Source organism: Calidris pugnax, unplaced genomic scaffold, assembly GCF_001431845.1.
Source record: "Calidris pugnax isolate Ruff unplaced genomic scaffold, ASM143184v1 scaffold28, whole genome shotgun sequence".
Lineage (NCBI taxonomy): Eukaryota > Metazoa > Chordata > Aves > Charadriiformes > Scolopacidae > Calidris > Calidris pugnax.
In genome coordinates this window covers 14,100,707-14,127,839 of record NW_015090842.1, presented here as the reverse complement: position 1 = coordinate 14,127,839, position 27,133 = coordinate 14,100,707, and the positions used below count along the sequence as shown (strand labels likewise).

Here is a 27,133-nt window from a genome sequence, read left to right as displayed (position 1 = left end):
TTAGTGGTGCTGGCATATGTGTATAAGTTTAGGGAAGTAGGACTACCTTCCATTTCCCTAAACTTCATTTTCTTTTGAATTACCAAACACCAGTAAAGTCCTTCTGAGGTGTCACTGCAAAAAGACAAGATTGTTTTGCTCTGTAAGTCTGATCTCATCCAAGCCACGTAAGAAGTTTTTTAAAAAGGAAACAACTGACTTTGCCAAACAACGCCCTCACCAAAGCTTTCAGGCCACAGTTGATGGTCCTTAACCAACTGATTGAGCCTCTCTATGAAGAAGGAAGTCTGGCTTCCTTAACTGCTGGTTGTAACTCCTTGCATAAAAAGATATGATTAATTATGAGTGTAAAACATACTTCATATCATCTCTATGTACAGTTCTGTGTTTGGCAGGGAACAGTTTTGTGGTAACAAGTTTGATGAACTTCAAGTCCATAAATTGGAGTGATGCAGAAATTAATGAAATTAATCTCTTACATGGGTTAAAGTAAATACCACTTTGAACATGAAGTTAAATGCCTCAGTGCAATCCAGCAAGTGCTTCTTCAGTGACACAGGAAATGGAGAACTATTACCTTTTTTTTTTTAACATGTGCTTTATTATTTGGAAGTCTCATACATCTGAAGTACCATTATAAGGAGCACCTGTAGGAAAATCAAACCTAGAAGCATGCATTTGAAAGTAAGGATTGTCTGTTATTAATGAAATATTTCAAAGACATTGAAAATAAGCCTCTGTTCTTAGCTTTACAAGATTGTTCCACAAAATGCACATTAACTGTATCACAGTACATACAAATATTTTGGATGGACAATAGAAATCACCACCCTTCCATATGAGATGCATCAAGAACAAATTGTTATCCCTTATAATGTCAGAAACATAAAAGGCACCATAATAGAATGTTTAGAAAAAACTCAGTTTATGCCATTATATTTTGATTTAAAAGTGTAAGAATTGCTGTCCCGACTTAAAACAAAAAGCCTTTCACACCTGTAAATTATCATTAGAAACTTGTAAACCTTTACATTTTTTTCCAGAAGTATCAGGTGCAAATGCAAGGCAAATATAAAATCTATTGACTTATTAGATTACAAATACTACCCCATGAAAAAGCTGTAGTTACAAAAATATAAAAAAATATTCTAACTCCCATTGTTAGATCTTAGCTTCAATCTACACTGCATTATGAGTCCAAAGCCAGATCTGATTTGGACACATTCCTGGAATAGGAAAGTGCGTTTGTCTTATTTTTACATCAATATTCTGAGCTCTTACTACAGTTTTGCTTTCTGGGTTTGTTTTATTAGTGCATATTAAGGATGCCAAGTGGAGAGTGCTAACAGATAAAAAGTTGTATTTATCAATGGAGAGTGGCAACGTAAGTGTTCTCAGCCTGCTGTCCTCCAAGAAGTACATTTCTCAAGGATAAAAGTATTTATTTTTTTTTTTCCCCCCGAGCCTCCCTAGTAGCCTTGTGTAGCAGCGTGCCGTCTTCATTCATGGATCTGTGACCACTGGCAGGTGACTGAGAAGTACTAGATTCTTCTCACAGGCTTCAGTAAGGAACTGTGAGAAGGACACCAGCCACAAATGCTGTGTCATGGACCAGCAGCAGCTGTTGCAAGGACAGTTATTGGCAACATCTCTCCTCCTCTGCACGTAATAGATTGGCACATGCTTTATCCAAATGGTGATTCTCTAGCCCTTGGCTTTAGTAACCTGGATCAGCGTAGGATGTTGAACCAGCTACGAAGGCAGCCTAACAAAGTGCTAGTAGACATAAAAATGACTTTACTTCTAAATTAATAACTTAAAATTAATGACTAGATTAAGTGAGATATTCTTAGAGAATAAACTTTGTAAATGCTGAGCCTAAGCCTGACAAATGCTAACGCTTTCATGGCTGAGTACTGGAAGCTACGTTCCTTCAGTCCTTTATCAGTGCTAGCAGAAGGTGTCCAGCTTCCAGCTCTAGAGAAACAGAAGCCTTCCTTCCTTGTGCAGGGAAACTGGCATAGATGAGTAGAGCAATACAGCTGTACTCCTAGGTAGCGACCTGGTTTAGCTGGGTTTTAATAAGCACTCAGGATCGTGCAGCCAGCAGTAGGACTGCGGAAGATTTAAGTGAGCTGTACTAGCGTTATCTTTACGCTTGGTGCAAGCCATTTTCCTTTAAATACCTTTCCCTTCACTAGAAACCACCCCCAGCATTTCTCCTGGTAACAACATTTGTTAGTCCTTGCCAGTTCAAGCTGGATTTTGGCCAGCTAACGGGTCTCTCCGGCATGTGGTTCCAAACAAATGTTCTCCACAGATAAAGCGATTCTGAAATAGTGTTGTATTTCACCCTGATTGAAAGGACTGTCAGTACTCACGTCTGCTTTGAAATAGGAACTTGCTGTGTTCCATGTGTGTGGAAGATGTGAGTTAACAGGAGACTCATGGAGTTGTTACGAGAGGAAGCATTCGGTGCTCTTACGCTGGGATGATGTGTTGAACAGCATACGAGTAAGAAGCTAATATTCCTCATTATGTTTCAGTTTCATAAAAATAGGGTTCAAGCAGATACCATGTTCGGTCCTCTGATCAAAACTACATTTTCCTCTCAGATCAAAACTACATTTTCTTCTCAGATTATGCTGTGATGGCAGGATTTCTTTTTAAGAGAAATTCAAGGGTACCTGCACACATCTGCCAAAGTTGTGGGTTTTTTCTTTTCTTTTCTTTTCTTTTTTTTTTTAAATAAGCACACTGTACTTACCTGCTTAATCAGATTTGGAGAACACTTCATACTTAACAACAACAAAAATGAAACCAAACAATATCTATAATGTAGGCTTCTGAATTTTTTTAGAATCATTTTGAGATGGGAAACATGTTCCTAGCTAAACAATTGCTTTTGGCATTTCTGTTTCATAAAAAAAACCCCCACACAACAGTAGTAATTTTAATGAGCAGCTCCCTTCCCCAACCTATTAAGTCAAAAGTTCACAAATATAACTTCCAATCAAGGCACAAAATCATATACTGACTTCCTTTTCACTGCTTTCTTCACATTCTCCCCTTCCCCTTAAAAAAAAAAGTTGGTGTAACAATGTCTTCTATACCAGACATTAAATTTAATAGTCCAATAAGTTGTATCAGTATCTGAGATTGGTTCTATCTATTTTGAATTTAGTTAAATTAGATGAGCAGCACATTCTCAGCACATCTTTGTTCATTTTCTGCATTTGCCTTGAAGAGGGGGGGAGATGAGGGAGAGAAGCCACAGTAGTTTCATGCATATTTTTCAAGAAACTTTATGTGGAAGTCTTTCACTTTCTCCAGTAGGATCTTCAGCTTCTCTACTGGAGGAAGAATGGTCATTCTGAAAAATAACATTTAAAGAAAGGAAAAAAAGAACCCACATTATCTTCAAAACAAATTTAGCTGTGATCTTTGCCCTGATTAATCTCAGGGTACAGCTAGTAATCTGTCAAGTTTAATATCTGTTTTGATATTATTCTCTTATTTTCTGCATATATGCTTTAATTGAACTATACTATTAAACTATAGCAATTTCTTTGCATTGGCTAATATACAGGAATTCAGAAACTGTTGTTTCCTGTTGAGTGATAAAAAAAGTTATCAGTAAGAAATAACAGCAGCTCAGTTTCCATTTTGGGGGCAGTTATGCCAGATTATACCCATTTTTTGGAGCCTTAGGGTCAGGCAGTTATGAGTAAATGTACATTTCTTTTTGAACTGAAAACTTAATTCAGAAGCATTAAATCAATGCACATCCTATGCTGTGGTTTTTAGTCCCTTTTTTCCTTCTTCTGAACAAGCTGAAAATCACGTTGAGTATGTCTGCAAGACTGTAGGGAAGACCTAGAGAACAAATTGTTTTTCCCACACTGGTACAGGGATGGACCCACACTAGTTTTTTCCTGTAGCTGCATGCACACAGATCTCTAACCAGCTGTCTGTGCTGCAGACCTCTCATGGCTAAGGATACCCTCTGCTATGTTGCTTCAGACCAAACAAGACTAAATTCTGTGATAAATTCCAGCTATCAGTGGCTCGGTAAAGTGCTTAGTTAATTGGAAAATGCTGTTTACTGGAAACAAAAGCAATAGAGTTTGTGTTCATGGTTTTGGTATTAAAAGATTTAGTCCAACATCTTGTTTTGGTGAAGCAGAGAGTTATTCGGCAAGTTCAAGGAGCAGCTTTATAGGGAAGGTACTGCATCTTTCATGCAGTTTCTCCATATGGAAACACTTTTATCCCCCTTCCCCCCAGAAGAAAGGAGGCCAGTTTTTGTAATGCCTTAGCCAACTTTAAGATTAGAGTATAAGCTATTATTATTGTTTGTATTCGTGGAGAAGGCATTTCAAATGTCAGGGTATAAAAATAGAATAAAACTATGTCAGCAAGCTGTGAAAACACTGTAAAAACCTGAATAGCTCATCTAGCAGACCACGTCTTCGACCTAGCTGTCAGTCCACAGAAAGTGTCCAGTAGAAACTGAGACAACATAAACTGAAATAAAAATCCTTATATTTAATCAGAAGATAAAGTAGTGGGATGGCATTTAGCTTATTATAGTTCATTTGATTTTAAATAAACAGAAACTGTACCTGAAATGGTAGCTTCCTTCTCTTTGGCCGAATCCACTTCCAGGTACAACACATATTCCAGTCTCTTCCAGAAGTTTCATGCAATAGAACATATCAGGTGCCATTTTGTGAGCCTAAGGAAATGGATGCTTGGAATTATTGAAGTAAAAATATTCCAAATATATAGAATTTCATGATTGCTTTTCTTCCTGAAACCTTATCTTACATTATTGGTTTCTTACTCTCTCTACTGAAGAAGCTGAGAAACAATGGCTAATGGGACAGTTCACACTGTGAATTAAATAACAGTACTTCATGGAGGCACAAGGCTGAAAAACCTACAAAAAACATTAACTTCAAAAGAGAGGTTTTAGATATTTTTGTTTTTTCTCCTTGACTTGCTTGTAACTTTTTGTAAAACGTATCAAAATTGTACTTACAAAAATCTAAGCCACTGACATTTGACAAGATGAAATTAATTTGAGAGCTGTGTGTTCCAGTTCCGTTGGCAGTTACTATTTTTTCCCCTGAATTATCTGCTAACTAGAAAGTCCCCTGATTAATAAGTATGGAAGTTCTTAAATACATGCAGGTTATATGCCTAATCAAATAAGCAGCTGAAAAACAGCCCTATTTTTGTCTTCAGCTATGCTGATAAAATTCCCTTTAAAAAATGAACATTACACTTAAAGTAATGGAGCTCTAGTTAGGAACAAAAAGACTTGTTGTTTCGTAATGCAGCTGACTGACCCACGTGCAGAAAGGTGTTGTACAGAAGGAAAATTTGTGATGAAACCTCCCTCCCTTCTTCCCAAACTTGCTGAATGGGGCTGCTTTTGCAGGGTCAGTCTCTCCCTGCCATTCACAGTCCCTGTCACACCTCCAGGCATGGGCAGCAACTGGGAATTTGCACAGGTCCAGCTACTTGCCCTCCCTCTGACTTAATCATTTATCACTAACATCCTTGGGTGACATTCTCAACCTGGAAGCCTTAGCACTGTGATGAAATGCTCTGTTTTGTTTTCCTCTCTTAAAGTAAAGGTTGTGCTTTGTTTAAGATCATACATAGTCAATGAGGTGCTGCTTTTGGAACTGCATGAGCTTACTCTAGCTCTCAAATAGAAGTTCGTCATTAGAAGTGGCAGGCACAAGTGTGTGAAGGTTAAAATGGATTGGAATAAAAATGACTGACTGACCTTGGCTTCCTCAATGGCTTTGGAAGGAATAAAGATCCGTGGGAAAGCATACATAGCTCCTTGAAGTGTATTGCAGTGAATTCCTGGTACCTTGTTAAACATGTCTTCTGTTAGTTTGGCTTTTTTGGCGAGATTGTTCAAAACAGATTCCTTCTCCTGTTTAAAAGGAAGGTGTTCAGTTTGATACATTTGAAGTGGCAGTAAAAACGCCAGAGAAAACGGATGCTTCTAGAACCCTTCCCCAAATTGAGCACACTTTGAGGGCTTTGCTGAGCTATTAGAGAAAATGACGTTCCTAATTCCAGTCATACTCTTAAAGACAGCAATGTGAAAAGGCATTAGCAGGATACGACTACAAAGTGTTGTAGATAGACAATAACCTGCAAAAGTCTCTATCTGCATGCCCTTTTCTTAAATTCTTCCTTCTGAGTGTCCACTCTTGACTCTTTTTAGAGGCCATGGTAGCTGAACCTTTGATCTGACTCAATACTGTAATTTCTTAAGTCAGATTCAGTTTCATTTTTTACAAGTGAGAAACTATATGCATACTTTAATATAGAATACCATGTTTTCCAGTATATAGGGGCACTGGATACCTAAGAGTAAGGGTAATTTTTAAACTGTGTTTGAACTTACAATACTGTTCAGATTTTAGTAAAAGCAAATCTTATTTAGTAATTCTTTTTCTCATGCTAAGCACAGGAGAGAAGTTGAATTTCTCAACAAGAAAGCTGATTTTATAATACCTTCTTAGCTTTTTTTGGCTCCTAAACAAAGGAACCGTAAAAGGAATTACAAGTATTTTTAAAAGTAGTCATATTGAGTTGATTTAAAATACTCTGGATAGTTCTGTAAATTGGTGATATTACAGGATTGCCTGAGAAGAAAGGAAAGAAGTCTGGACTCAGTGCATATTTTGAATTCACAATATTTAGGATACGTCTAGGCAATGTGCAGAAGAACAAGCATCTTATTGCTGACCTTTATGAACTGTGAATAAGATTCTTCTCCAGGTATTGGAGGATTCACTACAATATCCATTGCTGCTTGTCCTGAGACTGGAGGACAAAGGCGAACAGAAAGCAGCTTAACAAGCTGTCCTTTAATTTCTGGGTGCAAGTTAATGACCTCCATGTAACCTCCTCTGTAGCCACATCTGTGATTAAAGTGAACAGAACAGATGGGTTAACCTCAAGTGTATAAATACTGGAAAAGCAATGAAAATAACTGCAGAAGTGGAAAGACAATTAATGAGGATCTTACAATATGTAACATACAGGTTGTTGAAACAGCTGCTATACTGATAATGTTTTAAGATGGCACTGAATGATGTGTCATTAAGCCCTAGTATCCCATACAGAGAAAATGGTGTACATGCAGCTTCCCTGTTACACAAGTTAACGACTAACTTGGATTGTTTGCTCTTCAGAACAAGAGCATATGGCTGTAGCAGCATTCATTTAGTCAGAAAACTTTTTCTTCCATCTCTTTCTCCCCAAAACAACCAAACCTAAACATTTGTAATATCAAACTTCCCAGTGATTCCAGAGCTGTTCCCTTGAATGTTGGAGACTGTACTTTTCTCTATCACAAGTCTGGTTTAGGACTGTAGGATTTCACCTTTGTGGAACTGAGGCATTAGGTTTCTGAAATAAATACAGTTATTATTCGGTACTTTGAAAACCACTGAGCTAATCCATTATTCTGTGCCTTAAATGTTTGCTTTCCTTTTCTTAATAGTTTTTAGTTAAGATTAATAGAAGACAGTGGATTACCTTCAGGGCACTAACATGAAACGGCTGTCCAACCAGATTAATGAGGAAGATGAAATAAAAAGAAACTAAAGCAGACTTACTCGCCCATGTATCCCTTAGAGGTGGAGTGAAAAGAGGCCAGCTCAACATTGTTATAGTACTCGGGTCCCATCTCATACAGAATCTTTTTGAAAGAATGAAACTGGCATCCTTCAGAGTACACATTGTCCTGGTAAACCTGAACAGTCAGAAGACGTTAATGTGCTCTGTTCTGCCAACTAAGGATAAAAAATGGCCTTTTAGAGAGCCAAGGGTAACACTCGAAACTTAAAACCCGTAGAAGACACAAGGTTCTTTGTTAAGTAATAGTTACTGTAATGATACATTTTATCTCGTGTGGCCATAGTTAATAGTTTAACCTTTGGAAGAACAGTGAGCTTTGTATAATATAACCTTTACTTGTATGTTTAAATTGATTTTCCTTCTGTTTCTTTCAGTTGAAGTGATCTGAGTATCACATAGGCTTTAAGGTCAGTTCCAGCAAAGTTCCTCCTTGTGTCTCCTTGTTTGAGTCCCCTATGCTTTCTCTCTAGTTCAAATCCAGATCAAGCCACCTCTCATATTAATCCTCTGATATTGAGAATCTTGCAAGTTTGTTCATGTCTTAATATAATAACAGAAAATCTGCTCCCTGTACTTAAAAAATACCAATACCACACACGTAACAAAATTACATCTCAAGTGTACTCTTAGCTGTGCTTTTGAGAGAACAGAATATTCCGTTACCTCGTCAGCCAGAAGAAAAAGTTTCTCTTCCCAAGCGAAGTGTATCACATCTTCAATGCACTTTCTGCTTTGTACCTGTCCTATAGTTTGATTTTTAAAGCAAGAAAGAAGAAAGTTAGTGGATCATATATGTATAAATCTTTTCGCCCAGACCTACCAGCTTTTCAGTAACATATTCCGCTTTCTCAGAAAAGTGCTATTGAATTTTAGAATTCAGTTCACTAAGTGGGAAATTAAGGAACATTTTTGAAGGAATTATGGTTCAAAGTAACTTAGTCCACGTCAAGCAAAGGAAGTGTGAGATACAGTAATCAATAAGTTATTCAGAGTAGTACTCTATGTATAACTCATCATTTGAAATACGTGCTTGATGGTTAAGTGGGAGCTAGTTTCTCACTAATCAGCCTCAGCTACTCAAACCCCTAAATTATTCTGAGGGAGGCACTGGTTTCAGAGTGTTTCTGTAGTCGTTGCCTCTCACAGGCGAGAGGCTACAGACCATGTCAGAGACAAGATCTTTGATAAAGACTGACTGAAAGTCATTCCACAAGTCTGCAAAAGTTCAGTGGAAGCAGTGGCTTCAAATGGGATCCAGCAAAGTGAACCTGCTCCCTCCTCTCTTCCCAAATCCCTGGAGTTCCATGATACTGAAAATAAGTTTCTAGAAGCATGATATTCTGTCCTACTTAGGGCACTGGTGTCTAGAATTCAGCTTTACATATTTGATATGTATTTAGGATTTGCCTGCAATGTCAAGTGGATGAAAAAGGGAAAAAAAAATTGGTCTTAAAACCCATCCATTAAACAAAATTGCCATAGACCTGTGGGATTTCCAGGGTTGATGATGCAGAGGACTTTTGGATTGCAGTATGCTTTAGCTTCATTCAAGGATCGGCGAAGTTCATTCACATTTAGAGCCCAGCAATTTTCTTCATCCAAATAGTAGTTCACCTGGATAGCATCTAGTTCAGATATGGCCGCTGAATATAAGGGATATTGTGGTATAGGGATCATCACTCCTGTTCGGGATTTTCCACCTCCTGAGACCAGGATCTTTAAAATTGTCTGAGGAAAAAGTAGGAATTAAAAAAAGAAAAAAGGAAAAAGTCACACCCCAGAATTAATAGTATACTCTAGAATAAGTTAGTGATCTTCTTTCTTAAAAAATCTAGAGTTAAGGCAGATTTCTACAAGCGTACAGTCATTTTCTCATATCAAAGAGCATTTATTTATTTCAAGTTAAGTTACTGGCTGAGTCGGATGGTCTAACTCAGCTTAATGGAATTCGTCTGCATGTCACGGCTTCTAACGATCGTGTCTGATCAACTGCAAAATTTGGGAAAAACATTCTGAGCACAAGGCTAGAGGGAAAGCTGGAAACGGGAATATCAAGATCATGATTTTTCTGCTGTGCCCGGTTGTAAGCAAAGCAGCGTCGGCCAGTTGTTGCTTTTTGCTTTCCACTCCTTTTATCTCACTGAACACAACAGGCCAATAAATAAAACCAGAAATTAGAACTGGGGCCTGTGGAACAGATTGTAGCCAGGTGGGAACAGAGCTAGAGACACACATTATGGTTTCATTTTCAAGTAACAGACAAAAAGCCTGCTTATCTTGGGATGGAAATCTAATGTATCACATGTATTTTAAGCCCAGAAGACAAGGAGAAATGTAATGCTTGTGCTAAAGTCAGTCCAGAGGATTTACCTGTGCCCAACAGCTGTGTGTCTATGTGTAGGCTTTCTACTTGTGAATTAAATAAGAGGGCATTTGATTCCACCAGCGATGAAAAGTCAGCAGTACAATGAGTCTCATTGTACTGCAGGAAGTGGAGAGATTTCTTGCTTGTACTTCACTCTGACATACAGGTGCAATCAAAGCAGGCCTCCTTATCAGTCATTTAATTGATAGTGTAAAAACAAAAATATCTCTTCAGGTAAAACAGCAGTATCCTTTCAGTTTCTGATTGGTTCTAGAACAAAATCTGTCTTTCTGTGCCTTGTATCACATACTAACTCAGCTGCTAAGCTCATGATTTATAATCAACAACATTTTCTACCCAACACTACTTTAAAACCACGAAGCATCCAAAATGTATAATCAGGACCAAATGCAGATTTAAAAACTCTTTAACACCCTCTGCCCCCCAAGTTATGAAAGACTAGTTGTTTTATCCTTGGAAGTTCCAAATAATGAGACTCATTGTACTGCTGACTTTTCATCGCTGGTGGAATCAAATAAGCGTGGTACAGATTTGATATGCCACACTGCCATTCCTGACAAGCTGCCAGGGTAACACTTGGCATCATAAACTCTGGAAAGCCAATTCACTAAAGACATCTGGGGAATTGCTCGTCGGAACAGTGTCATTCTGAGCTCTGCCACTAGATGTCATTTAAAAAAACACCTTTTCCAAACAAGCTCTAAAACGCTGCCAGCAAAGGACTGTTGGTTGTTGTAATGTCAGTATCAGTCAGTGTAAAGGAAAAACCTAATGGGCAATTATTCCTGTCTTACCTGAGGACCATCTTTGAACCTTGATTGAATCCAGAACCTCAAGTTTTTCCCAAACAAGCTGGCTACTGCAGTAGCTCTTTGGGATTTTCACTGGCGTTAATCTGCTCTAGCAGAGTCTACTAAGAAGAAATACTGCTGAGACTTCTCACTTCCAAGGTCGTTCCCTCTTCTCTCTGCCACTGATTCATACCCTGTAATCTTCAGTGCTTATGTTTCTTAACCACCATTACTTAGTCTGGTCTGAATCTCCTAAATTTATATTTAGGCACCTATGTAGTTCATACTACCTTTGCAAAAGGTACAAGTTAGTGCATGTTAAGAGACTTTGTCTTCATGTGCCTATTTCTTAGCTGGCATCTTACATCCACATAATTGGGTGTGTTGGATATCCACTAACTGTGACTGCAGTACCTGCTAGATCAAACTCACAGGAGTTTGTGAGACCAGATGTCCAACAGAGATCTGTATTTCCAAAGGTAACTGGTAAATTATAGTTTATACCGAGAAGAGACAGGTTTAATTTTAGCACTTACAGCAATACCATCACTTGCCCCAGTGGTAAGATATATGTTATCTGGATCTGCAGGAACCCCTCCATCTCTTCTTTCAATATACGAAGCAACATCTTCACGGATGCAGTTTATACCTTGACTGGCACTGTAAGATCCTGTGAAAAATACAGAATGAGATGAGAATTGAGAACAACGAACAGATTTCCTGTTTACTAGCAGAACTCCTGAGCTAGTATTGTATGAAGTAGCTTGTATATATGGGAGCTTTGGATCCCCAGGACTAGGGGGGGCAGTTTTTAAGGAGTAGGAAAGTTTGTTCATAGAGCAAAAAATTAATTTTGAATTAGATAAATACAGTTAGTATCACTAAAATACAAAAATAATATTGGTAAAAAGTAGGATTTAAAGGCTACTTTGCAAACTGGGACAGGAATCCCTTTTTGACTATCTCCCAGTTGCTTTCTTTACTTTGAAAATGTCTTTACAATGTCAACCAACACCTATTTAAGTAATGGGAACAAGGAAAAGAGGTAGCATGTGCAATAGAAAGGAAAACAACTTCTTCAAATCCATGACAAAAATAAGATTTCTATTTGCAACATGAAAATAATATAATACCATTTCTTCCACAGTCTGAAACCCCCAAAATCCTAAACAACTTCTCTCTCCCCCCACAGCATCTCCCACAACTGCTTTTCAGTTACTTGTAGCATCCACAGTCTGAAACCCCCAAAATCCTAAACTTCTCTCTCCCCACACAGCATCTCCCACAACCGCTTTTCAGTTACTTGTAGCCGAAACATCTAGGATCCCCCCAATCTATAAGCCTCGTGCAATTTACAGAGCACAATTAATAATCTTAAATAAAATAAGACTTTAGATGATTATGTGCATCCTTTCTGAGCGTGTGCAACAAATACAGAGTAAAAATAAGCCTAAGCCAAGGTGAGGAACAGATTCAAGCTATGAAGCCTAAGACTGATGGACAATGAAGTGACAAGCATATATCCAATTTAGAACACTGTCATGAAGCTGCACAATCTTCTTTGCTTGTTGGGTGGAGTGGAATAATTGTGCCTGACTTAGCTCTCATCCCTCAGTTATATACTAGTATTCTCCCTGATGATACTTCTGTGAAAGCATAATTTATAAAGACAAAGAACCTTTGCAAGTATTGCACAATTGCATGGAACAAAATGGTAATTCAGGGCACAAAGTTCCCAGATGTCCTAAACGTTTACTTTTACAGGACTAAAAGTTATATTGGGTCTATACACGGGTCTTTGACCACAGTGAGGAAGCTGCTGCTGAAGTAGGAGAACAAACCTCTGACAGTCATTCTGTCTTGTTCTCTATCGTGGGCTGAGTCCCATGACTCAGTGAGGGTATACAGAAGACCTGAATTCAATTTTCAGATCTTCTACACTTAATTGTACTCAGTTGATGGCTTTGACTAGAACCCATTTCTTTGTATGGTGGGATGCAAATAAATAAACCCAACCCAAAAAGCTGCATGTGCATATATTAAATATTCTTATATATAGGAGAGGGATAAATTTTTCAGCTGCCTGGAAAGATGTGATAGTTACCCACAGGTAAAGTAAGTGATGTTAAAGGAATCCCAGAGTGTTTGAACACAACAGAAGTTGAGGACATTCTGAGCCTTCACACATGATCCAGGAGTAGCAAGACTCAATACTATGAGTAGGGTTTTGTCAAATGAATGTTTATTGGAAGTGAGGTTATTCTAGTTCATATCCAGAGGTCAAGACATTCATATTAACTTTACATTAATACATTTAAACAGGCTGGTATAGATGATGGTACAACGCTTCAAATAGCTTGACCATGTGTAGTAAAGCCACTTCTGTGTTGGATTGACAAATTTTTTGAAAAAAAGGTTTTACTAGAACACAACATCACACTTGAAGCTACCTGGAAGGAACAGTCTTTGACCTTTGCTTTTTCCCAAGAAAGCTAATTTCTCCTTCTTGGCCATGAGGAGAACAGCAGTAAGTTGTCAGACTACTGACAAGGTGATGGGAGTAGCTTCCATTCAGCTGCACACCCACATGCCTCGGGCTGCGAGGACGGGGGCTGAAGAGCAACAGAGGCCAAGAGAAAGGGATGATAGATGATACTGGAGACAGGGAGGGTGGAGAGAAGGCATAAACCAGTGCAGCAGATCAGTAAGGTCTGCAGGGGTTTTAGTTTTCAGGACTTTAGAGGGACGGATGTTCTTGGTGCATATCATATCAAGAAAAAAATCATTTGCACTCCAGCCACTTACAGAACTTGAATTTATCCACTCAAATTAAAAGGGTGTATTCAGAATGATCATCTTATTTGAATATGGCATCTGTTTCAGGCCTATTTCCTCAGTGGCTACTGAGCTAACACAAATTACTTGAAATATGTGATCTTCTGCTGAAAAGAGTATTTTGTACAGAGTCAACATATTTCTGAAATATCATGCAAGGCTGAATTCCTTTCATTTCATTCCAGCATGGGGCCAAGACCCAGCATTCTGAAAACTCTTACCAAGTCTCTGAGTTTGAAAATCACTACAAAGAAAGATTGAGGCAACATTCACTCAGTAACTTTTACATGACAACTAGTACTATGTGGATTAATTGTTCCAAAGTAAACCAGGAAAGGAATTCATGTGATGTTCTACATACAGAAACAAAACCAACGCAAAAAAGGTGAAGATAAAATACATTCTGTGTTAGGTTTTGTTTATTTTATTAAGTTTCACAGCACCTACTCTCAATAGATGCCAGTGCAAATAGGTACTGCAATCACAAAGATTAAGAAAAATGCCAGTTACTCTAATATGTACTCTGCCTACCTGGCAGAAGGTAATTAAGTGTGCCAGATCCTCTGCCATACCCAGCAGCTGTAACACTATCTGCAGAGTAAAAATTCTAGTGGCATTTCCCACTAGGCAGTACGGTTGCTAGATAATAAAGAAGTTGTCTCTTCCATTTCCTCTCCACGGAATATGTAAAGTTTGTACTTATTTATGCATATATTATACGTATACTCTTGCAGGAACAGTGGTTGAAGAATAGAGTTTTTTTAGTTCTTTCAAGGGTTATTTTACCTTGGAGTAATAGGGCTTTGACATCTTCAGTTAAAACTATCTCAGCTAAGTAAAAAGCTACCACCTTTCAGCTGTGTGGCTTTCCCTTTGCAGAGCATTGTCACCTTGGTACCTGAGTTTCTGATACCCTAGTTCATATCCTGATAAATACACTTGGGCTGGTTGTTCAGGATTAAGATGCAGGACTGTGAACTCGATCGGCAGAGATGGACATGTATTGTTTGTTGATGCCGTTGTTATAGGGACAGTAGACTCCTTGGCAGAGAAACATCTAGAGATGATAAAATTGTAAACAGCCCCACCTAGACTTAGCAGGAGACAGCTCTCAGAGCCCAGGATTAACAGATGTCATAGGAACAGTAACGAGGCTTCACTAGTATTCTCTGCCACTTACTTTCCTAATACAAAAAAAAGCTCAGCGTTCTGTTTAGGGTTATGCCTTGATGTTATTGTGGTGAGGGCTCCATAACTATATAATCCTCATCTTCCTCTCCTGTGACAAGTCTCATCAAAAATTTGCACTATTAGTCACTGCTGCTCATTAGGCAGCACTGTGAACTCTCCCCCTACCGTTTTGCCCTAGGCCATCTCCCGTTTGACTTGTAACCATATACAACACAATTAAGAAATCTCAGCACTGCAGATGTTGAAACTACCTTTGTTGATTCTAATACCAACAGGAGCAGCTGAAAAAGATGCTTACCTAAGCTGTTTCCTCCACAACCCTGCAAGATCCGTCTGGCTCGCTTTTTGGCATCTTCTGGAAAACTCGGGCTGTCCAACAGGTTTGGGTATGTACACAGTGCCACCACCTAGAGTGCCAAGAAAATATAAATTAGCCACTTCTCAATGGTTGTTTTAAGTTGGTAATATCACTGTGAAATGAAGATCACAAATACTGGCTAATTTAAAACAAAGGTTATTGATGAAGAGTTTGCAGTTGTTTTTCTAAGGGTAGTGCTGACAGAAGTGAAGAAATCTTACCAGGTTCCAAGTTCTGCTGATAAAAACAGTTATAGAATTATTAACTATTTGTGTTACAGACAGAAGATTGGAATCAAGTGAGCTATGCATAGTGCAAACACAGTAAAACACAGTTAATTATTCATATGTTATCTCTAAACACCTCTACCCTCCACTCTTTGTGTATTACCAGCCCACTTTATTGATAAGAAATCAAGAGTTTAAATATGGAGCAGAACTGAGAAATATGATCAGATTTTGAAGTGCCAGTTGCATGTTCTAATAATCCTTCCTAAAAATAACTTATAGTTCTTATTAATTTGAATTTGTGGGCAATATTTAATTAAAAAAGAAGTGATGATATGGAACATAGTAAAAGTAGAAACATGACCTTGCAGAATGAAGTTTATGAAGGAATCTAAGACACAAAGAATCTAGAAGTCTTGCTTGAGATCAGCTTAATTTGTTCCAGTCTCTCTCTCATTTTTAAGCTTACGTGGTGTAATACAGATGGGCTGTTGTCATCCGGTAGAACAGTCACTAAATAATTAATGCATGTGTGCACACAGCCATGGGGAGGAAGGATTTCCCATTGGATCTGGATAATTTGTAAGTGGCTCTGGTCTTCCTAGTTTGCTCACAGTTTGCTGTGTAGCTCAATTTTATCATCTTGTCGCTTGGATGCCCAGTTTGATGCGGCTTCAGTTTGTCCTGGAACTCTCTGAATTTGCCTTATTGTAAACTGAGGATTTTACATGTGTGTGTAAGGGATGCACAGTAAATAGCGTAGTGCTGGTTTTAAACATTGATTGTGTTTTAGGAATAATACACAAATGTGGATTCTGTTGTAGCCTTTCCTAAAAGTTAACCTACAGCTGAGCTTGCCCAGAGTTAAAATGTGCAAAATCAGCAACGGTACAACTAATCGTACCCAACTGCGTGCAGACCTTAAAGTACATGGTCAGATGAAAAGAGGCATTTGCTTTTTGTTTTGAGGACAGCCACTTTCTCTTTTGAAGTGTATTATTGATAACGCCTGCGCTGACTGATAACGTAGGAGAAGTGGCGGGAGATGGGGAGCGATAGCTGAAAAGTAAGGAAAATTACTGGGTTGAAAGAGGACACTCAGAAGCAAGGTATAGGACTTTGTCTCAGAAATCAAAATTTGTGATCCTTTACAACAGAACTATTTTAAGTCCAAGTGCATCTAGGGAATAATTTATACTAATACACACATCAGTCAGTTTTTAAGGGATTCTTGGTAATCTAATTAAAAATCCCAAATAATATTTTATAATATTCTTACCTGACGGAGGAAGGTGATTGGCCTCTGTCCCATTGCATGTGCATCTCCAATGTTGGCTTTAATTACTTCAGTAAAAGGTTTTTTGATTCCCTAAAAAGAGATAAATCATAATGTATTGTTAGGGCTGAAGTAGATGATAAGGAATTCTTCTTTTTTGGTATTTGTCATATGGTTGTAACTAAACAGTGCCCTATCTCAGAACAGATACAGTATTTAATGTAAAGCTTAGTGCTTTTCTTATACAGTACTGCCAGTAAATCATAAATGCTTTACAGAAATGATGCTGACTGCAACATGTTTTTAAATGATGGGCTGGCGTTTTTTGTGTGTGCTTGCTACAAGTAAGAGATTGACTTGCCTGGAAACTACACACTGAAATAGAAGGGATGAAAAAGAGGCATTTTGAAATGTCAGTATCAGAGCAACTTATTTGATACACCTAAGGAGGGATGCATCAGTCAAGAAACTAAAAAGATTTGAGGACATTTGAGAAATCCACCATCAAAAGAAACCTTTAGTACTTTTTAGAGTAAAAAGATTAAAGATACTGCTTGTTTATTTATTTTCTATGTAGATTAAATATTCATTGTGTGATGACCCCACTTTTCCGTATACAGATGTTTTGCAAAGTGAGGCTCTATATGATAAACAGCAGAAGTGCTAAATAATCACTATGAATATTTAAAAGCTTCCTAATCTCTGAAATCTGAACAGACAGTCATTTTTCCTGTGAGGAACTGAATGCATCATGAGAACAGAGGGGAAAACAGTTGATGAATGTTGATTAGCAATCACAGCTCTTTAAAAAGCAAAATAAAATAAGGGAAAAAAAAGCAAGGAACTGACTGGCAGAAAAAAATACACCGTTGATTTAAATAAAAAAGATTAACTGAAAGTAAAGGCCAACATTACAAGAAGAATAAATGAGGTAGGCAAGAACAAATTCATAGCTTTCCTAACGCATATTTAAGTATGAGAGACAGGAAGGCTTTCAAACAGTGACAGAATTTTCATGTGGACTAATGAACTGCAAAATTAGACCCATTTATTTTCTGTACAAAATTACATATAACAACCTCCTTTGGTGGTGGACAGAGCTCACAAAGCCTCTTCCTGGCGTGTGTATTTACAGCAAGCTACTGGCTTTGGGTATTTTGGATACAGAGTGTATGGCTGGCAAGCATTACCTAATTTTTGCCTTTCTACCATGTGTTGGACTTCAATGTCAGACTATTGTTACATATGCAAAGATAACACTGACCAAAATGTCAGTAGTCACCAGGGATATAAATTCCCAGATATGCCAAGATTTGGAGGTTTGCAGCTGTGTGATGTGGCTGAGAGGTTATGGGGTAATAGGATTCAAATCTTCACGAGAGATCCAATCCATCATATAACTGAGAGCATTTAGGTTTTTCTTTTGAAATTAAACAGGTAGTTAGAAATCGTAATGAAACAAGGCAATTGGATTTATGTGATCCTGACTCAAAAGGGTCAATTTTATATGGCCTGAAATTTAGCAGGAATTTAAAAAAAATTCACTTAAAATAATTGAAAGTGACACACTGGCTCCATCAAGTCATTTGCTTTTATGTTTCATGATCTAACTGAGTGCCTAAATAAGAGCTGTATTTAAACCTTAAATAAAGAATTAGGAATAGGGACACCAGATAAAGATTACAGGAATTCTGAGGCTGAAGTTTAGCAATTTATGAGAAATTAAAACAGCTAGAAATAGGTTCTCTTCAAACTATCTGGGGTCCACTGATAACACAACATAGTTTCATTCTGATTTACAAATAAGCAGGAAAAGAAAGGTACATGTAGATGGAGAATAAATTCCATTTGTGTGAAATTAACAAAAATCCCCACAGATTTTGATTGCATTTGGTCCTTCTTACAGCAAACCGAATCAGTCCATTAAATTTGCACTTTAATACAAATGTGTTAAAGAATAGGGGCTGCCTTAAGTTAGGCAGTCTAAAAACAATCGCAGTTCTCAGCAATAAGATGAAACAGAAATACCTTATTTTCCCAGATTAAAAACACAGTAAACAAAACCCCATAAAACATAAATATATTTATGTTGGACAAGTTAGATGGCTTTTGCACACAAATACTATTGTGATCTGCACTAAAAAATAGTTGCTTCTTTGGTTAGTGAAATGCCGAGAGGTATCTTTGGAGTTTCTGTAGTGGTACAGCCTTTACAACAGAGGTAACAGACCTTTTTGGTGTCTGTGTCAGGTTTATTGTTAATAATGTCATAGCTTATTAGCAGTGACACCGTCCAGATCTCTGCCACTGCCAGACGCAGTGTTTATGCCATCACTGCCTTCGGGCATCAACTGTGAGTACACAATCCTCACCTGCTCCATAAACCCCACACTACCTTTGCTACTAACATAATTGATCTGGAGAAAGTAGCAAAACATACAGAACAGTAAAATCCTGGCAGAGAAGAAACAATTAGGTTTTCTTTGTTGTGCACAATGTTCAGCACTCGTTTAGCAGTGTCTTCACCAGATTCACTACATCCCCTCCTAGTGAAATCTAGATAAAAATTACAACTACTTGTTTTTTTCTCATCTTTTTCTGTTATTTGATTTCCAGTCTTTCTATAGGAAGAAGGAACTTGTTTAGCAGTGTCTTCACCAGATTCACTACATCCCCTCCTAGTGAAATCTAGATAAAAATTACAACTACTTGGTTTTTTCTCATCTTTTTCTATTACTTGATTTCTAGTCCTTCTATAGAAAGAAGGAATATCAGAAGTTGTTCATATTTAGTTTTCATTCCTCCAGAACAAAAAGTCCCATTTAGCACTTCAGAAAGAATGAACATGAAACAGTAGCAGGCAAGAGCAAGTGTCAAATGCTAATGAATCAAAGTTTCAAAGCAAGAATATCAGAAGCTGGCATCAGGGGAAGTCTAGACAGTGTCTATGACTCTGCGGATGAATTCCAGGTGGAATTCTACTTAAATCCAAAACAGAATGGCATTAGTCACTGGTTACTTGTGTCAAGATTTCTCCTGTGGTGATGGCACTGCTGTGCACGGGCATCCAAGGGAAGTTGATGTCAAATACTTTCTGGAAGGTCTATGAAAAGATCTGTATGAAGGGAGGAAGTGTGAATATGATGTTGATAACCTCAACGTCAGGTTGTAGAACACCAGGAAAAGTGCTGCAACAGGACATAGTTTGTTAGGGCTGGATTTATTTCACTGCAAAAGGCTAAGCAGGCTTTGACCATGTCAGCAACGTGCCCATGCTGAGACAGTTTAAGTCCCCGGTAAGCCAAGGAACATACAGAGGGGGCAGAAACCAGGCCATTGGAATTGTTTTGCTCTCTTCTGGCAATGGAGAGCTGCCCCTCCACCCGGTTCTCTCTTTCTGGTATTCTCTGTGTCTCGTTCTCTCTCTCCCCCTCGCTCTCATGTTCTCTCTCTCAGGACAGGCAGGCTTTCAAGGTGTGTTCTAGAGGCAGTCTGACTGGATTGTAAGTGGCCTCTGCCAGCAGGCAGAGATTTGGAAAAGGGAAGCTTGCAGAACAGGAGCTCTAATAACAAACTCGAGAGCAGTTAAGTACCAGACTGATACTCATGTCTACCAAAGAGGGTATGAACCACATCAAGGAGGGAAACCAAGCCCCAGCCCTACAAAACAACTACCTCTACAGCCTTCTGCCTTTGGTGGCACCTCCCCCTGTCCTAACAACGTGATTCATCTTCATCTTGGGAACAAAGCCAATCTTCTGCCATTCTTTTGAAATTGTTAGCAAAGGGACTAATTGTAGTAGCCATTTTTAAAGCTGAAGGAGCCATCTTGCACTTTCCAATTCAGATGTAAAGTAGAAAATATAAAAATGCATTCTATTTTTTTTTTCAATTGCTGTCTTCTGAATAATGAAAGGATTTTAACAGCATAAAGGAATCTTCCCAGATTTGGAATAAGCTCTTTGGAAATGAGCTTCTTCAACAGTTACTTCTGTCACTTGCTCTTCTCAGGAAATGCAGTCTTCCAAAACCCTCTGAAACCCGAAGCAGGTCAGACAGGATTATTCTAACAACTGTATCAGTGCTGTAAGTATCACACAAAGTTGGGAGAATGGATTTTCATATATGAACCACAATTCCTTGGTGCAGAGTCAATACAATCTTTACGTAGTTAACCAGGTTTGGAGAAGCTTCCTCTTCCCCTAGACATTCCCACAGCCTCAAGAAACCTGGCAGGGAAGGACTAGGGTATGAAGTGATGAGCTGTCTCTCAAGGAGAGAGTCAACATGCAAGAAGTGTTGGGGTACTTACTTGATCAAAGAAACGATATGATGCCAGAACATACACTGTCCCAAAGAACTAACATGAAGGCAACACACTGCCAGGAGCTGATTTGTCTTTTAGGAGTTTTAGTATGCCTGGAGGTCCCCTTTACAGTGGTGCTATGCAAGAATGCTGGCAAATGGCAAAATCACACTGTGCCTGCAAAGAGTAAAGAAGGGCACAGACTGACCAAAAGCTGTCTTTGCTAAAGCCCTCAGCAAATTTCAGGAGAAAGCCCTCAGTCTGTAAAGAGGCTTGTGTGATTTGGATTTGGTAATGGCGACAGGAAAGAATTGAAAAGGGCTCCCTTGAGGAAGCCATGAAAATTGAGGTGCTTTTAATCCCAGAAGAGGGACATGGTATTTCAACTATTTCTGAATTTCAGAATTTGCCCACTCTTGGCTGCTCCTCGTGGTTTCACGTTCATTGCCATTGCTTTGTGCCTCCTCTTGATGGTTATCAGGCAATAACACCACACTATGGAACACTGTGCTATTTCCTTAGCACAAATTGAGCCTGGTTTCGCTGTGACTTGCACAAACAAGCTGTATAATAAGACAGCTGGCAAAACTAAACATTTCAGCATAGTTAAGATCTGTGCTGTAGTAGCCAAATTGTTTGCTTGCCTTTTTTTTTTCCCCTCTCTCAAAGGGCCAAGAAAGCACTACCCAGAGGCCCTTAACTAATGGGTACTTGAAGGCCTGAATTAGCATTCCAATCTTTTTATTAAAACAGCTCACAGCAGAAAAATAAACTTGACCTGCTTACCACAGAGTAAGGCTTTGAGTTTGTGTTATGCGTGTTTAATTCAAGCTGACATGAACTGCTGTTGGAAGGAAGGAGAAGGCAAATTCTGGATCTTGACTTGAAATGGCAGCAATGACTTGTGTGCCCCCTAATATTAGGTGAGAAAATCGATGGGGCTGACCATTAATTGGCAGACCCGATTCAGGGATTACAGAATGGGAGTTGTCCTCAAGTTACTTTTGCCTTATACATTGTTCAAAGTGCATTTGCATTCAGAAATTTTGCCTATATGAATAAAGCCCTAGATTTTGAATGCAAATGACATAACTAAAATAATGTTCGTTAGAAGGAGATTAGACATTGGGACCCTCTTCACTTGAGGACCTATTGGAAAAGGGCTATTTTGGAATAGATTTTGCTACTGTATTCAACAAGAAGAGATCAAATAACTGAATCTTGTGGACTGTGGGCTTTTGAACATACGATTTTGGCAACAGTACTCTTAAAACTGCTTTTCTTTCATCTTCATCTGCAGTAGTTTTCACCCTGTTAAAAAACCATGGCTTTTACTGCAGATTTGCTTCTGTTTGCAACATGTACAGGCAACTGAGGAACAACAGTTCTGTCTTAATGAGGTCAAATGCTCTTGCCTGGAAGATAGTTTCTTACTGTGCACACAGTCACGTATTCAAAGCAGAAAATTATAGGATGGTAAGTTAAGCTTAACATCTTTCATTACTGGGTGTACCAGTCAATCTTGTATCTTTTTCCTGGCATGTCAAATTATATTTCTGCATGTCATTGTCTAAACTCTGTTCTATCTTTCCACAACTCCCAGGGACACAGTCAACTCACATTTACAATTAAGTCTGCTGGATTCTAAGTCAGAATTTTTTCTATTCAATTTAAAAGCCTGAAGAATTAGTAAAAAAAAAAAAAAAAAAAAAAGGAAAAAAAAACTCAACACTTAAATTTGAATTCTCTCCAAGGCTGGAGTGATTGGTTAGCTGAAACAGTGTCAGACTTTGCATTTAAAAAATAAGAAAAAAAAAAAAAAAAAAAAAAGGGAAGAAAAGCTCTACACTCTTTTAGCCAAAATACAGCCAAATGCAGAAGAAGCCGCCTGAGATTATAGCTACATGAATAAAAGGGATTTGGGTAGTTTTATTATCTAAATCAAATGTAGGGAGTGAACCACTGACTTGAAGAACAAACATGCAACAGGAACCTATTTGCAATAGTTATGCAACTGAAAAACAGGGGCACAGGAGATGAATGTACAACTCTCTGTACTGCAAAAGTAAGTCAGACCACAGGGGCTGGTCAGAAAACATGGGCTTCAATGTGCAGAGGCTGCGTATTGCCATTGAAGGCACATAGTTCCAGGTGGTGGAATCTTCTAACCACCTCCACTGATCTGAAGGAACTTTCTAGGTGCTACCACTGTATCTCTGCATACCATCCCTCCACCCCTTTCTGCCCTGCAGCTCTGTTTCAGCAACTTGAAAGTTTTGGACAGGGACCTAATGTTGTGTGACTTACACTAAACCAGGCACAGTTTCCAATCTTACGTGCATTGACTTGTGGATCCTAAAATGCTGTTTAATAAGCAAGTGGTGTGCAAGTACATGTAAGCCAACTGAACCTGGCATAGAACCTGACATTATGTAAAACCTGAGCAGGAAATGGGGAAAAAATGAGAGTGTAAGTGGAGAGAGATATCAGAGTAACAGATATCAAGGACTTTCCATAACAGGTCGGTTAAAATTGGCATGAGTGCAATGTAACAAATCAAGTATGCCTTTGTAAAATAAAACTAGCTTGTTAGTGCTGATTAAGTAAAGAGAAGGGCTCTGTCCAGAGATTATATTATTCTTGCATTGAATGCATGTTCAGGCTGAAATTTCTAATCTGAAAAGTAATTAAAGTCAACACTTGATAAGGTGGCCATCTGTTAGCAAGTCTAACAGAAAGGGGATAGAAAAAAAGAATCTTACTTGGTTGACTTGTGCTGAGAATATAATAATTTATTAAAATATACCTGTACTCTAGCTTGCTGTAAAAAGTTTCCAGGAACACCAGGGAAAATGGCTGAAGGCAGTTCTTTCTCCCTTTTCTCCCCTTAGTAAGCCAGAATCAGCCGGTTATTACCATTAGCAAAGGGGAAGAGAAATCAGGTTTTCATTTTCAAAGCATGATGCAATTTCAAAATTATTAAAAAAAAAAATTAAAAAAATTCCAAGAAGTGATTCAAGTAAGTGACTTTGCATAAAGATTTCCAGCTGGAAAGACATGATGTAGATCAAAACCTTGATTTTCCACCTAGTTGAATACTAGGTCACAGGCCAACAAAACTTAGGAAGTCCAAGTCCAGCATGCCCCATGTGTACTCCTGAGCAATCAATCTTATTCTGCTTTAATAGGCTATTCTAACTTGTCACTTACATTGCCTTACGCCTGAGCACATTGGCTGAAATTAACGCCTCATGTTTATTTACTTTTTTTAAGAACTATCCCTCCAATTGCCTAGTCAGAGACTTCTCAAGTAACATTTTAGTCCTTATCTCTGTGTGCACTGCGGAGTTACAGCTCCTGTTGTAATCATTTGCAGTTAATATACAAAAGAAGGAAGTGCCAGATAGAATAACAGAGGAACTGCTATTCAGAATCTGAGACAGCAGAACAAAACTCAGGGAAGATGAAAGCTTACACTGTGCAAACAGCTTCAAGTAGCTATTTTTCAGTGGAGCAACAAGCTGTATAAGTTACACAAGTATGAAGTCTAACTGAATTCAGCCAAGGTGAAACAGGGAGAGCCTCTATTGCATCTGAGTAGACAATGGGTGCATTCAAGATGCTTTTAGTTTAGAAACAAATGACCCAGAGGCATCTTGGCAGAACAGGACAAATGCAGTTTTACTAGTAGGTATAGCATTGCCTGCTCCTGCTGCCACCAGCCAGTGCAGTGCTCCCATGTCAGGCTATGGAGTCCATGCTTCCATTCCTTCCCCAAAGGAAAAAAACCCTCCTTCTGCATCCTATGTAGTAGAGTTGCTATGGGGCAACCCTTCTGCTGTCCATAAGGGATAATCATGGAGGTAGAGATGCTGTGGGCCATCACCTTTCCCTGACAGCCCCTTCCAGCCTCTTTTCTTTATCAGGCACTGTTGGTTCTGCTGGCAGTGGTTGGCCTAACTCTGGGAGCTAAGGTTGAGACGGATGAAAAAAGTAGTTAGCCAGTTTTAATTAAAAGAAAACAAAGAAGTGCCATTGACCTGTGATCACACAGGGGTCAATTTTAGACTAAAAAATAGACGCTTAGAAAACCTATAATATTTCAATTATAAGGAACCTGGACACTACTCAAGGCTGTATAGTTTATCAGACATTTTGATTAAACAATAGAAGGAATAATAGTGTTTTTATAAGAAAGGCAAAGAGGAATGAATAACTTGAGCAGAGTGGAAGAAAATAAAGTCTTTCAGCTGCTTCCTTAACTTGGTTAGTGTTCTCTTCAGACACATTGTCTCAACTTTTGCAGTAACACTGTCCTCCTTCCCTGCCAACAGGGAGCTTTTTGTTTGCTTTAGTCATCTTAAGAGCACAGTCACATGTCTATGACTGTTTGTAGTCATTGATAATATTCCATGAGACTGGCTCAAGAGAAAAAGCTTTTAAATGGAAAATGCCATGTAAGTGGGCTCAAAACTGCCATAACAATCTTTTAATAAAGCAATTGGCAATGACTTGCTCTTGCATTTTTAGGAAGTGGATTATTCTGCCTGTGACTGAGCTGGTAATTGAAGTAAGCAGGGGAGTTGGGAGGAGTTAGTGGAGATCGTATTATATTTGTTTTGTCAAGTAATACCTCCTGCCCTGTGATGTTAACTTGAAAACAAACATACTCAGTGAGAACACTGGAAGATTTTATACTCTGGAACATGCACCCACTAGAGAACCTAGTTGCATAAAGTCAATGACACCTTTATAAACAAGTTTTAAGGCAAAAATCAAAATGAATGTTCTGAAATTAAATCTCCATCACCACTCTGAAGTTTTTAAGTAGAATTCTAAAAAAGATGTTTTTAATAAGTATTGAGTTAGACATAAGTAATTGATGTATATAATGTGCAATGAGCAGAAAACATGCTTCACCTTCTAAACCAAGGGGAAGCAAGTAACAGAGACCACAGAATTAAAATAATCCCTTCTCGTTAGCATTGCTATGGCACTGTTTTTGTTCACAGCACTTTACATATACTAATCAAATCGGCCTTGCAGTACCTGTAATAAGATATTAGCAGGACCTCCTAAAGCAGTGAAGGCAGGGAATAATATTTGAAATCATAGAAAAGTAACTATGCCAGATGCTTTACTCAAAACAAAAATAAGTGAGTCCTCCCTCCTGCTGACAGGGGAGCTGAGATGGGAACAGCCCAAGCAAAAAGCCACGCCTGAATTGCTACGGGTTTGTTTTCTTCCATGCTAAGTCTTAGTGCTAGGATAAGGAATAAGAGGAAAATAGGAATAACAAAATGCAAGCACTGACTGATTTGGGTCCTTTATTTAGTACCTTTTGGCCCAGGCTCTCGGGAGTATCTTGTACCAGGGTTTATTGCCCTAAAAGCACTAACCACCTAAAACTTTGATCAGGTTACCAGGTGTTTGTGCTCTGAAGGTTTGTTGTCCTTAAGTTCCTCAACTCGTGCCGTTAAACAGAGAGAATCAGTGTCAGTGCTCATCTCAGGGTGTTAACCTGCTGGGCTCGGGGACAGCCAGGGGCAGAGGAATGTTGGGTGACCCTGGGGGGAGCTGGCTCCGTCTCCCCTCTTTAGGAGACCTCCTGTTTCCGAGCTGTCCCCCTGCCCGGGCCGAGGCAGTATCTCTGACATCCTTATCCACGTTTGGAAGGCTCCATCAGCCTGATGAAAGCCGGTCACTCACCCTCTTGTATAACGCCAAGGACATGGGATTGCAGCAAAGGGTCAAAGTGGCTGAAGAAATCTAACCCCTACTTTATGGGGGTACGCTCTGTTTGCCTTACGCAATGAGTGACACGAGATAAACAGTAGCCAGAGGGTGGGTTTCTTTGTTTTCTGCCTCTCCCACCTCACGTGTGAAGGGGGAAGAGTGTGAGGGGGGGGTCCCGCAGCGGAGCGGGGCCGGGAGGGGGCTCCGCGTCCCGGCCGCTCCCGCAGCCCCCCGCGGGGAGAGCGCGTCCGGCCGCGGCTCGGGGCAAAGGGGAGGTGATGGGGAGGGAAGAGAAGATGCTGGTGGTTCTCCCGTTCCTAACTCGGTAGGAGGCGCGGTACCGGCAGCGC

At 39.0% G+C, this 27,133-nt stretch overlaps 1 protein-coding gene and 1 long non-coding RNA gene across 2 annotated transcripts in view; one reads left to right on the top strand and one right to left on the bottom strand.

Moving 5' to 3' along the window:
* LOC106888224 overlaps positions 1–27,133 on the top strand; it is a 32,249-nt gene that overhangs the window by 136 nt on the left and 4,980 nt on the right. Inside the window, exon 2 of the long non-coding RNA XR_001412073.1 lies at positions 15,156–15,266. This is a non-coding gene — a long non-coding RNA (uncharacterized LOC106888224). The remainder of the gene's footprint in view (positions 1–15,155; positions 15,267–27,133) is intronic.
* GPT2 (glutamic pyruvate transaminase (alanine aminotransferase) 2) lies at positions 579–16,831 on the bottom strand. The gene is made up of 10 exons (XM_014942251.1): positions 16,745–16,831; positions 15,179–15,287; positions 11,391–11,524; positions 9,162–9,405; positions 8,341–8,420; positions 7,656–7,792; positions 6,782–6,956; positions 5,801–5,956; positions 4,626–4,738; positions 579–3,373 (listed from the first exon to the last, which is right to left on the bottom strand). Exons 1-10 carry the CDS (start codon positions 16,775–16,777, stop codon positions 3,283–3,285), a joined length of 1,272 nt encoding a protein of 423 aa, XP_014797737.1. The 5' UTR covers positions 16,778–16,831; the 3' UTR covers positions 579–3,282.